Below are 14048 nucleotides of genomic sequence, written 5' to 3' on the forward strand. Positions count from 1 at the left end.
AAACATAGCCCACACGGAATAATACTGACCTTCCTCCCTAATCCAGTCATCTTTTCTCCTGGCCAGATCCTTTTGACACTGTGCATGCACCCCACTGCCCCATTCCTATGGGCAAGCTGTACTCAAAGGAACTGCTGAAGGCCATCATAAGCTTACCCATGGGACCCATAAGGTAATGGCATGCATGCACAGTATGCAGGGGAGTCAACTGGGACCATAAGGGCTCATTCACACGAGAAAAGGCCGGCATGTACAGCTACGTGCTGCGTGCACGGCCGTATCGGGCAGCTCCCGGGAAAGACAGGTGCTGGGTGTGATTAGTACGCAGCCCCTGTCCTTCTCTGTGGGAGTACATGGCCGTACGCCGCCCTACGCTCACCCCAAGTGCAGGATCCATCCTGTCAGCGTAGGAGTACGGACACCCGCACGGACGTGCAGGGCGGGTGAGCGTAGGGCTCCTAATGTGAAAGCGGGATTCTGATGTAAAGGAGGGGCTCTGGTGTGAAGGGGGGCTTCTGATTTGAAAAGGGCACTTTGAAGGTCTCCACTTTGTTTTTTACATTTTAGACTACGTGTCTTGAGATTCTGCATACTTTTAGATGGTGCCATGATTCCTGAGCGCAGATGAATGATCTCTGTTAAATACCTGCAAAAAATACCTGCTAATATTATAATTACACATTACTTCACGTACAAATAAATATATCTTTTTTTTTCATATTAAATGTTTATTAAAGATTTTCAAAATATAACAAAAAACACACATACAATACAGTAAGCATACATTAAGACAATCACATTACATACGGTATCAAGCTTCATATGCTGCAAGTCCCTTTCATTCATTCAAATAAATATATCTGATGCTAGGTCCACTTTAATGCCCTTGCTTCTTGCTGAAGACAGATTGCTGTCTCTTAAGAAAAAATGTTCAGCTGTCCTTTAAATAAGGGAGTTAGTAATATGAGGTTAGTAAAATAATATTGTCACCCCTGTGGATTGACAGCGATGGATTAGAAACTGCTTACAGAATAAGTGTTAAATCCCAATCATGCTGCTTTCTATGGTGTGTATAAGGTAAGCTTTGTGCAGTGCTTTGAAATATTTGAAAGTTGACTTACATCTGGAGGTTAAACGGAATGCCTAAGATTTCAAACCGCTCAATCTCAAAATCAACACCAATTGTAGCTTTGTAATCCCGGTCGAAGACATTCTTGCAAAACCTGCAGCAAAGGAGAACAGTCAAAATCATTGCCCTGTTGATATAGTTAAATCTAAGGGTGAATCTGAATGGCAATTTGTTATACTGGAAAGCAACCGAGAAAATAAAATATATAACAATCCAATAGCTATAAATGTTTCAAAGCAAAGTACATAGTTAAAAATTAAAGATAAAGTGTAAAGAAAAAAAAAATCAATGCAGTATCTGAAACCACACAATTCAAGTTATCTCATGTCTCATTGCATTATATGGGTTACATACTGAACTTTTCATACCATCTTGTTTTATATAGAATGAAGAGGAATACAAACATCTGTCAGGTTTTTTTCTTTTTTGTATGATGTATCTATGGTTGCCACCTGTCCCGGATTCACCTGGACAGTCCAGGTTTTGAGTCCTGTATGTGCTGTGTCTGGGTTTCAGCTGGCCTGAAACAGCACATAATTTTTTTTCTTTTTTGTATGATGTATCTATATATATGGGATGCACCGATATATCGGCCGAAAAGTGCAATTTTCCTGCCGATACATAGGCGCATCACAGGTGTCTCTCCTCCCCGCTGGGTGCTGCTCTTTGTCCCAGGGTGGAGGAGAGAAAGTGACAGCCGGCCAATCGCTGAGGGAGGTGAGTGATGTGAGTGGCCGGTGTCTCTCCTCCCACACCGCTCAGCCGCCTATCACAGTCCGGCAGAGCGGTGTGGGGGCGGAGACCACCCGTGCTGTCACAGGAGGCTGGGCTCTCCTCCCTGGACCGCCCCGCCCAGCCTCCTGTGACAGTGTGTGACAGAGGAGAGCAAGGTACAAACACTCAGCAATCAGTGATCGCTGAGTGTTTATTAATAATTGAGGATATGGTATGTGTACTATGTCCTCAATTATAAATGAATGGGAAAGTGATCTACATCACCTCCTGTTCATTCATGATTGTGGTTATAGTAAACATACCATGTTATCAATGAACAGGAACACTCATAGAAGATTCCTGTTCATTTATAACAGGGGATACAGAAAAAGAGATTGAGGACTCTGTGTCCTCAATCTCTTTTTCTATTTTAAAAGGAAAATATCAGGGGTCTGTTTAGACCCCTAATATTTCCCTGAATGGGAATGGGCTAAACTGAGAAAATTGACCATTTTAAGTAAAAAATAAGGTAATTTTGAAATTGATGGCGGCAACTCAAAAAAGTTGGGACAGGGCCATGTTTACCACGGTGTGACATCTCCTCTTCTTTTAACAACACTCTGTAAACATCTGAGAACTGAGGAGACCAGTTGCTGGAGTTTTGGGAGAGGAATGTTGTCCCATTCTTGCCTGATCTATCAGATTCTAGCTACTTAACAATCCTGCATCTTCTTTGTCGTATTTTTCGTTTCAAGATGCGCCAAATATTTTAAATTGGTGAAAGGTCTGGACTGCAGGCAGGTCAGTTAAGCACCCGGACTCTTCTACTACAAAGGCGTGCTGTTGTCATAGAGGCAGTATGCGATTTAGCATTGTCCTGCTGAAATATAAAAGGCCTTCCCTGAAAAAGACGTCACCTGGATGGGAGTATTGTTCTCTAAAACCTGGATATATCTTTCAACATTGATGGTGCCTTTCCAGATGTGCAAGCTGCTCATTCCATAATCACTAATGCAACCAGGCCCGTCTTTAATATTGATCGGACCCTGGGCAAACATTTTCTTGGGCCCCCCCGGGCCCCCACCAAGAAAAAAAACCCATGGTAATTATGTCTAATCATGGCTTTCTACTATCATGCATTGTAATTCTATCAATCATGTTAGGGGCCTACTAAAAGGAATGACAGAATGGAATGCCCATAGACTTTGACAGGGGAAGAGAATGCCCACAGATAGACTATAATGAAGCCAAACGCAATGCCCATAGAGTATAATGGGAAGCATAGTATCAGATATTTTGTAGGCAAATCTGAAAAAGATATCAACTTATCCTTTACCACAGATCTTCCCCATGTATAGTAACATATTTTACAATTGAAATAACTTTGGATTTTTCCTGTTTTCTATGGAATGACAGGTGAATAGCACAATGGAATGCCCATAGAGTATAATGGGAAGAAAGATGGGCCTTGGAGTCGAGAACCATATGCGCACAGCCTTACTTCCTCCAGTGAAGCCCGTGCCGTGTGACATGTCACGCTATGCGGGCGGGGGCCGGGGGAGGGCTAACTTTAAGATGCGATCGTGCAGATCGCATAGGACAATACGTTATGGCATTGCCGTATGCGGCCGCTGCCATAACGTATTATTCTATGCAATCCGATCGGCAATTTTCTGCGGGCAGCGGGCTCAAGGGGCAGATGCTCTGGGCCCCACAACCTTGATTGGGCCCGGGGCAAGTGCCCTCTTTGCCCTGCGTTAAAGACGGCCCTGAATGCAACCCCATATCAATAGAGATGCAGGCTTTGGAACTGAGCACTGATAAGAAGCCAGAAGGTCCCTTTTCTCTTTAGTCTGGAGGATGCGCCATGGTTGCCAAAAATAATTTCTAATTTTCGATTCATCTGACCACAGAACAGTTTTCCAATTTGCAACAGACCATTTTAAATGAGCTTTGGCCCAGAGAAGACAGCATCTTTTCTGGAACATGTTCAGATATGGCTTCTTCTTTGCATGATAGAGTTTGAATATATGGTATATGATTGCAGGCGCACATACTCGGCTGGCCAGGCCGAGCCGCGGCAGCTGAAGAGGTAAGGAGTGGATGACCGACGGCTGAGGAACACAGCTCACCGTGTGTCTCCACGTCATGCTCGGGGGAACATTGAGTGCTGTGTGTCAGTGCTCTAAGTCTGGAGGAAATGTGCTCAGATCGAAGAGTGACACAGCGGGCAGTTTTAACAGTCGGCTACGCGTTTCAAGGGGTTCCCTCTTTTCCGAGCCTCAGGGTAGTAAAGACCTTGGGAAGCCGGTCATCTTTTAAAAAGTGACAGGGGGAAGGAGTAAACAAAAAATTCGCCCGGTGATAGGCTACAGCTCCAAGAGGGGGAAGGACTTCAGACAAGGGAACACCCAGGGGACGAACTATCTGCATCTCTTCTGGCATGATTCTAAAAACCTTTTCTGGGACACTGCAGGATCGAGACAATTAGGATGGTCATATATGTAGGCATGATGCAGCCTTTATTATTATTATTATGGGTATGATATTGTCATATCGTATTCCCCGGAGTATTGGGGAGCCCCCATGAAATTTTGCCCAGAAAATGTGGACGTATTATATGTTAATTAAAAAATTCCTTATTTTAAAAAAATACTTTAATGTCAACGTGTGATAAAAAAACAACACAAACCACAATAATACAAATAAAAGTAAAACTGGAAATTCTCTATTAATAAAGAGAGATCCAAGTGGATACAAATTTAAAAGGAATGTTGTATTAACCTATTAATGAAGGTGAAAGTGGCATCCACTGTCCATGCGTATGCATGCGTGTGCACTCTCGCGCCTACAAAAAAACGAGAGCAGGAATGCACCCACCTACATACACACGCTCATGGGCGCGCAAGCCTGCAGAGCCGGATGGAATACCCCAAGTGTGTGCACACATGCGTACCCAACCTGCATGCACAATCAAGTACACACCCGCACGCAAGTACATGCGTAACACTTCATTTGTATTGTTAAACCCAAAGGTATATTGGGTCCTGAAAAAAAGGGGAGGGTGATGGACTTTTTATTCATGTGTATAATGAATCGACAAGTGATTGCCTTTTTGAGCATTGGTCTAAAGCAGTGGTTCTCAACCTGTGTAACCTCGGGACCCACATGTTGCATCGTGACCCACGAGTTGAGAACCACTGGTCTAAAGAATGGTATGAATTTCAATTTCTTAATTCAGCCCAGCAGGTGTCAGAGTGTTAAGTTTGTATACCCAATACTCCGGGGAACACGATATGACAATATCATACCCATAATAATAAAGGCTGCATCATGCCTACATATATGAACGTCCTAATTGCCTTGATCCTCCAGTGTCCCAGAAAAGGTTTTTAGAATCATGCCAGAAGAGATGCAGATAGTTCGTCCCCTGGGTGTTCCCTTGTCTGAAGTCCTTCCCCCTCCTGGAGCTGTAGCCTATCACCGGGCGAATTTATGGTTTACTCCTCCCCCCTGTCACTTTTCAAAAGATGACCGGCTTCCCTCGGTCTTTACTACCCTGAGGCTTGAAAAAGAGGGAGACAGAAACATCCTTACCCGAAGTCAAGGATTGTCCCCAGTGTCAGAGCTGTAGCTATCAAAAGATTTCCAAGGGAGGGGGATTGGATTCAGAGACTATGGTATCCCAGGATATCACACCAGAATCACATAGGAAATGAGAAGCTGTAAGGTATCCATGAGTCGACCACCATGTGAAAGCAGCCAGGTTATACATAGCAGGGAAAAACATAGGGTTACCCATGAGTGTGGTAAGAGGAAGGTGGGGAGAGATAAGAGAGCTTGAGAATTTGACCAGGTCTCCGATTTTCAAGATGTGAGGAAGAAGGGGACTGAGCTGGATGTAAATGTCCAGGAGCCAAGGAATAGCCTGGAGAGAAAAAGGATGGGTGTGAGGTATTTCTAGAATAATCCAGAGTGGGGGGTCAACAACAACACGAAGAGCAGCAATAGATGCTATATGGGCCGCCCTGTATATATTTAATGAGGTTAGGAACCCTCAGGCCACCATGTTTACGGTTGAGGCTACCCAGATAGTGGTAAGAAGGGTATGTGAAAAATAAAGAAGTTTAGGGAGCAGGGTCATTTTTACAGCAAAAATACGTCCGATTCTAGATATCGGAAGATCAGACCAAGAAGCCAAGAGATTTTTTAGGGAGCGAAATAGGAAGATATAGTTGATTGAGTAAAGCATTTTGAAGGAAGAAAGAAGAGATTGCAGTGAAGTTAAGCTAAGTGAGGGTTAGTAAGATGTCATCAGCAAATAGGCTGAGCTTAAAAGGGATGCCTGCAACCTCCACTCCCATTATAGATGGGTTATTTCGTATAAGCATGGCAAGGGGCTTGACGGCTAAAATAAATAATATGGGAGAGAAGGGAGAGAATCATGCCTGTTTTTAATGCAGTGCTGTCTGAGATTACGGGCATCCAACATTGAATTCGGCCTTGTCCCTTGTACACAGGGTCTTTGCAGTTTTACATTGAGGAACATTATTCTGATATTGTCTGACAATTTTTTGGCGCGGCTTTTCACAGATTGGTGAACCTCTGCCCATCTTCACTTCTGAGACACTCTGACTCTCTAAGATGCTCTTTTTATACCCAATAATGTTACTGACCTGTTGCTAATTAACCTAAAATTTGACCAGGTCTCCGATTTTCAAGATGTGAGGAAGAAGGGGACTGAGCTGGATGTAAATGTCCAGGAGCCAAGGAATAGCCTGGAGAGAAAAAGGATGGGTGTGAGGTATTTCTAGAATAATCCAGACTGGGGGGTCAACAACAACACGAAGAGCAGCAATAGATGCTATATGGGCCGCCCTGTATATATTTAATGAGGTTAGGAACCCTCAGGCCACCATGTTTACGGTTGAGGCTACCCAGATAGTGGTAAGAAGGGTATGTGAAAAATAAAGAAGTTTAGGGAGCAGGGTCATTTTTACAGCAAAAATACGTCCGATTCTAGATATCGGAAGATCAGACCAAGAAGCCAAGAGATTTTTTAGGGAGCGAAATAGGGGGATATAGTTGATTGAGTAAAGCATTTTGAAGGAAGAGGTAAGATGAACACCAAGGCACGGTAAATAACTTTTGTAAGGTAGAAAGAAGAGATTGCAGTGAAGTTAAGCTAAGTGAGGGTTAGTAAGATGTCATCAGCAAATAGGCTGAGCTTAAAAGGGATGCCTGCAACCTCCACTCCCATTATAGATGGGTTATTTCGTATAAGCATGGCAAGGGGCTTGACGGCTAAAATAAATAATATGGGAGAGAAGGGAGAGAATCATGCCTGTTTTTAATGCAGTGCTGTCTGAGATTACGGGCATCCAACATTGAATTCGGCCTTGTCCCTTGTACACAGGGTCTTTGCAGTTTTACATTGAGGAACATTATTCTGATATTGTCTGACAATTTTTTGGCGCGGCTTTTCACAGATTGGTGAACCTCTGCCCATCTTCACTTCTGAGACACTCTGACTCTCTAAGATGCTCTTTTTATACCCAATAATGTTACTGACCTGTTGCTAATTAACCTACTTAGTTGCAAAATGTTCTTCCAGCTCTTCCTTGTTAGTGCCACTTACTTTGCCAGCTTTATGTTGCCCTGTCCCAACTTTTTTTTAGATTTGTTGCTGCCACCAATTTCAAAATTACCTTATTGTTTTTTTTCTTAAAATGGTTCATTTTCTCAGTTTAAACATTGTATATGTTTACTATTTTCTATTGTAAATAAAATCTGGGTTTATGAGATTTGCAAATCATTGCATTCTGTTTTTATGTAGATTTGACACAGCGTCCCAACTTTTTTGGAATTGGGGTTGTAGAATCTCAGATGTTCATTCCTAAAGTTTAATAAGGTGTATTCTGCCTACAAACATGACATAGCATAACTTTGGAATATAGTCCAGTCTCCCCTTTTTTATGTTATACATAATATAATGTAAATTTGTCATCTAACAAAAATTCCTACGCTCAAAAAAGTTTTTAAAAAAGCCATTGACATCGAGCTCTGACACCGACCCTATTAAAAGGAACCTATTTCAGACACTTATCCTTAAAAGAGGGGGAAATTCCTACCAAAAGGGCATACAATTAAAATATTACTTAACCCAGGTGGAACTGTAGCTTTTAACTTCCAACAATCACAAAGACCCCATAAGTTAACCATGTAACCTTTACATATGATTATCTAATTTCTGAAAACATTGACAACAATTTTTGGTCCAAGGTAGAACATCTGATTGCCCATACTTATTTATATTACTGATATTGATATTGACTTACTGATAGTGACCTGTGAAATAGCCCAGTGACTTACTTACTGCAGTTAAACAATATCCCAAAACACAGATATACAAAATGTCTCCTCCTTCACCTTCTAAATGCAGCCAGATAGGTTAGCCTCTGGAGATCCTGACCTGAAAATAAATTAGTGGCCTGTCTCTGGTGGATGGCCCAGTATCACCCTACTACATTGCCCATCACCCTACCCCTTTCCTTTCACTCATCTCCATACTAAACAACCATTTTCTCTCTCTCTCCCTATTAAAATATAAATGATGTGGGTAATCAATATATTAATACCACAACGTTTAAGAATGTGTAAGTCCTCCCAAAGAATCAAAATAGCTGTGCTAGGAGTAATCAGTAATAATAGACCAGCTGCAGCAATATAAGGTGGTGAACCCGTGTACGTATAGTGATGCTAATTTGTTGCGCTAGGTCATGTGTAACAATCTCACAAAAATTTTTTTGGGAATATCAACATGTGACCTATTCCATGAAAAATTAAAGTGAGCTAGTATGTGAATGTGTGCAAAATGTATCAAACATCCATAATAATTGAACTAGTTACTACTGCTCACTGTGTAACAAAATTAATAAATAAATAACTGTTATAAAGCACCTGTTATTAGAGCATCTAAACATCTAACTGTATCGGTACATAATCTAATATAGTGCTGACAAATTAATATATAAAAGAAGTGCAATCCCTTCAATAGGCTGTAATGCCGCTCTCAGGGTATCCATGAGCTGAGTGACAATAGTGGGTGTAACGGAGCCGTCCTATACCTCTAACCCGGCAATGGATGACAAATCACGGGCAGTAAGGTTAATTCCCTTGCCTCCAGAACATCTTAGAAGGAAAAAGATCTGTTACGTTGTCTCCAAGAATTGTTCACAAGCCTTAATCCAAAGCAATTTTGTTATTAATCAGCTATATGCACAAACAATAAATAAAGAATAATATATATTTTTTTTAATATCACGGTGTACCTGTTGATCAGGCTGGTTTTCCCCACATACAGGTCTCCCACCATTACAACTTTAGCCATCTTCAACCTGGAAAAATACAATTTACAAGACTACTAGCAGTCACACTGAGTTAAAGAACACATAAGTTTGCTTAGCTTTAAAAGGGAAAAGTTTTTTTAAACTGTTTTTGTAATGTTTTATATTTTGTTAATATTTACATATATCTTTGTTTTGCAAATAAACATTTAATCTAATGCAACAACAATCTAAATTCCATTATGTTTAATAGGTCCAGGTTACACCAATGCAATGTGCTTTGTGAAAATGGGACATGATACATTTAAACCCGGCGCAACAGGATGCAACACATTACAGCACAATGAAATGCACGTTAGATCGCGACCATGATGCACTAAATTCTCACGTTTAGTTTACTAATTTGTATTGAGATTGTAGTGCATTACAGGAGTGAGCTTGGAGTGGTGGCTACTTTACAACACTCAGGGACCATTGGGAACAAAAGTAGCCACCCTCCAGAAGGAAGGACAGTGTCACCACCAATTCAGAGATGATTTGAGGATCTACAGCTGAGTGATACACAAATAGGAGACATTTTATTAATAGTTAAGATACTTGAATGCTTTTTTAAGATTTAACTCCTGATTTTAGTATCACTTTTATCAGTTTTGTAACTAAATATTGGCTTTTGAGCTCTTTAGGGCCCATTCACACCATGTTCATTGCTTTGTGCTGTGTTGCTCAGCAAAGGCCTAATGCACTAACAAGGTGGAACCAATTGTTTAGAATGGGCACAGCACAGTTCACACTACAATGCTGCGTTGATGTGGGCTGAGGGAAAAGGGAACATTTTGCATTTAAAAGCAGTGTAACACACTACAAGATGTCACAGTACGCTGCAGTGCACATAAGGAATATAAAATACATAATAAAAAAATACACATCAATGCAAAGCATTAAAAACGCACGTCATCATATATTCACTCAAGTGTCTTTAACACGTGCTAAATACAACGCACGTGGTGTGAATACAGCCTAAACACAAGGCTTTTTTCCCCAACAAAGCCAATAATGATTGCCTTAAAACATGTGAAAAGAAGCCTGGAGCTCAGGAAAGAAAAATACAAAATGGTCCAGTTTTCTTTTCTCCATAAAATAGCCTCCAATAGCATTTTTTTTTGTTTACTAGGAGGAGTGAGGGGGATCTCAACCTGTTCATTTAAAATGCAGAACTTATTTTAGAACATTATTGATCTAACAAATAAATAGTGAGCATCTTGACAAACAATCACAATATCTATGTAAACATCATGCCATGTAAATGACATGACAGTAAAACATTATGCACTAAGCTTCCTCCCCATCATAGAAATGAACGCCATTTACAAAGAAATTGGAGATGTGTGTATAATTTGTTTAGTGATATCATTCCGATGAGCCTGTCTGTCTATAAACACTGACATATAACTGTGCTAAGGTAACATGAGATCCAAGTGCTGGTTGCTGATCACATTTCTTTGCTCTTGAAGCATTGTTTTTAAATACACCCGCACTACAGATGTATCCTGTATTGTTAGTAAAGGAATATGAGAGGAGGTAAATGACTGCTCCTGCTCATCTGCTGCATGAAATCGACGTGTGTCAGTTACACACAGATAAATGCTTCACTAGGGGGTTACAAAATCTATTGCTGTTACCATAGTGAGTGTATCAATGTGCCAAAGTACGTGTTTGCATAGCAAGGCGCTCAAATGAAGGAATCATTATTTTGCTACAGAAACCTGCTATTAAAACCGCTTAAAATGTCAGTGTGTCTGCCTATCAGGATTAGTCAAGGAATTGCAAGTTACATGTCAGGTATGTTACCATTTCCATAACCTTGGCTTCCTAGGGCCATGCCACACAAGCCATCCTGTTGCTGGCAAGCAACATTATTGCGAAGAGACCACTTACTGTCTACAATGGCTTTGTTCCCATTCTGTAATATTCTTGAGGAAGTGATGCGAGTCACTAAAGCACGCATCTAACCTGCTTACAACACTAGACGGTTCATTTATAAAAGTTATATGCTGGGCAGATGCTGTTTGCATGGCACTATTGCCACTAGATGGCGCTGATGAGTATAGGATCTCCTATACTTGTCAGCACCATGTATGAGCGCTAGTGCCACATGAACGGCATGGGACTTTTATGAATGAAGTCCTAAATGATAAACTTTATTTTTTATCTATTATTTAAAATATAAAAAATGGATTCCTCTTTATTATAACACATTCCCAACAAGCGTATCCTTCCAGAAGGAACGCAAGTCTTTATATATAGTTCATCAGGGGAAACTAGATTCCAATTGTCTTTTCTGTCTATAAATATTGGCAATCCAATTTCCTCCTCTCTGTTATAAATAAATATCTCTCTCTTTTACCATCCCTTATATACTGTGCACTGTCTCAGCTGTTACTAACTTCTCTATCCCCATTCTCTTTATTTTCTCTATATCTTATACTTCCTAATTACTTCCTTTTTTTCTTTTATGCTCTCTGCTGGTCACAGCTAATTTCACACAGCACTAAAGTGCCCCCAACACCCCACTTAGTTCCCATTCTGGCAAGATGTCTTTCCCTGTCACTGCTCCATCAGTAGCAAGCGAGATTCTGCAGAGTTCTTGCCGCCCGACTTCCTGATTGGCTGGGAAGCCGACTCCATGCTGTTTGGCCAGTTCAATGCTGATTGGCCAGGAAGCCAGCTTCCCAACTAACCAGCATGGAGCCGGCCAGCCAGCTTTCCGGCCAATCAGCATGGAGCCGGCCAAACAGCATGGAGTCGGCTTCCCAGCCAATCAGGAAGCCAGGTGGCAGATAATGACCTGCCTCCGAACAAGGAAGAGCTATGAGCACTTCCACCCAATCAGCTATGGTACGGGCATTCCCCACCCCGCAGCTGCTTGTAAACAAATGGGCGGGTTGCTTGTGCTGATGTAATTTTCCTAATCTGGCCACACAGTCCTATTAGGTTAATGTAATTTACCAAATATAACATTTAGTAATACATGGTCAATTATATCACTGCCTCCTGTCACTTTGCCTACATAAAGCTGCTTAAGGGGTAGGGATGCCCCGATACCAGTTTTTTTTGGCATCAAGTATGAGTAGCGATATTTACATTTCGGTACTCGGCGATACCAAGTAGCAACACCGGTACTTCCGCTAGCATAGAGCCAGCTTCCCTTAGGCTGGGTTCACACCTGGGCGTATGCAATATGCGATTTGCGGTAAAAGAAACGTGCGACAAACGCGCGTTTACGAGGGCTATCAGGCTGTATCCTAATGGATACGCGCGGCAAATACGCCCCAAAGAAGCTCCTGTACTTCTTTGGGCATTTTTTACAGCGCGTAGGAACGTGCTGTAAAAAGGCCTGGTTCACACCTGGGCGTTTTACAGCACGTTCCTACGCGCTGTAAAACGCCCAGGTGGGAACCATGCCCATAGGCAATTATTGGTGGGCACACTCTACTGTTTCCAATCTGCAATTCTGCTGTGCAGTAACCTCGCTAACAGATTTGCAAATAGCTTACTATGAATTTGGATAGGAACTACCTAATTTGCATAGATTCATGCTGCAGCAATCTCCAAGCAAAGCAAAATCCTTTCCTTCAAATACATTTGTGCGGTCATTGTTTGTATCTGTATATCAACAGTAATCATTAACAGACAGGAAATGGTTTGAAAACCGAACAGCTGTGGTAACTGAAGCAAAGCACGTAGGAGTGAAAGTGGAGTTGCTGCCCACAGCAACAAATTAAATGCATTGTTCTATGTTACCATTCTCATATCTTAATTAATACAAATAAGAATTATATATACTATTATACAACAGCTTATGTAGAAGAACCAGGAAATGTATGAGTCCCAAGTGAACCTTAGGAATTTGCATTAAAGGGCCTGTCTACCCCTGTGGATGTTGGAGAAATAAATCCGACAGTTTCTTATATCAAGTCAAGGCTGGACAAATCCCAAGAGCCAGGTAGCCAATGCTCCTAAAAATTTTAGAGTTGGCACCCAAGGTTTTCTTTAGGGGTCTATTCACTAAGCTGCCGAGGGCAGCCGAGTGAATGACCGATCTGAAGTGAAGTGAGCCGAATACTGTTCGGCTATTCACTTCAGGCTGGTACGGCTGATTGCAACCGTACATCGGCTGAAATCAGCCGTACATCGGCTTGCTTCGCGTCAGCCAAACATGCTTAGCATGTTCGGCTGACCCGAAGTGCAGAAGGAGTTCGACTCAGCCGATCCAACATCTGGATCGGCTGAGCCGAACCTCCGGCAGGCTACTCACTGCTGTTCGGGCTATTCTTAAAGATGCCGAACAGCAGTGAGTGAAAACAGAGGTACCGAGCACCGAGAGGTACCGAGCAGAACAGAAAAAGAGTTAAAAAAGGTAAAAAAAAGTAAATAGAAAACGATTGTGCGGAGTGACAGCTAGCTCCGCCCAATCCTATTGTCCGGCGGCTCTGCTGCTGTAAAAAAATAAAATAAAATAAAAAACTTTCCCGGGCGCTCTGGGAGCCTCCCGCTCCCGGCCGCTCAGGAGAGAAACACTGATGATTCTGTTTTTCCTTTATTCTGACACGAGCGATCTCAGAATAGAAAAAAAAAGAAATACATTTTCCCATTGAAAAGCATTGGGACATTACTATTGGCTATTTCAATTTGCAATAGCCAATAGTAAACTAGCATTGTACCCGCCCTCTGCTGATGGACCTGATGGGGAACTGCAGCAGAGGGTGGGTACAATGTTAGTTTACTATTGGCTATTACAAATTGAAATAGCCAATAGTAATGTCCCAATGCTTTTCAATGGGAATTTTTTTTTTTTTTCT

General features: G+C 41.7%; 1 protein-coding gene across 1 annotated transcript in view; it reads right to left on the minus strand.

Moving 5' to 3' along the window:
• RAB36 (RAB36, member RAS oncogene family) overlaps window positions 1-14048 on the minus strand; it is a 28138-nt gene that overhangs the window by 11009 nt on the left and 3081 nt on the right. The window contains exons 3-4 of the mRNA XM_018557398.1: window positions 9175-9240; window positions 1122-1223 (exon numbers count right to left, since the gene is read on the minus strand). Of these exons, the coding sequence (XP_018412900.1) occupies window positions 1122-1223; window positions 9175-9240 (168 nt within the window). The remainder of the gene's footprint in view (window positions 1-1121; window positions 1224-9174; window positions 9241-14048) is intronic.

Source organism: Nanorana parkeri, unplaced genomic scaffold (genome assembly GCF_000935625.1).
Source record: "Nanorana parkeri isolate BGI_ZX_2015 unplaced genomic scaffold, ASM93562v1 scaffold282, whole genome shotgun sequence".
Taxonomy (NCBI): Eukaryota; Metazoa; Chordata; class Amphibia; order Anura; family Dicroglossidae; genus Nanorana; species Nanorana parkeri.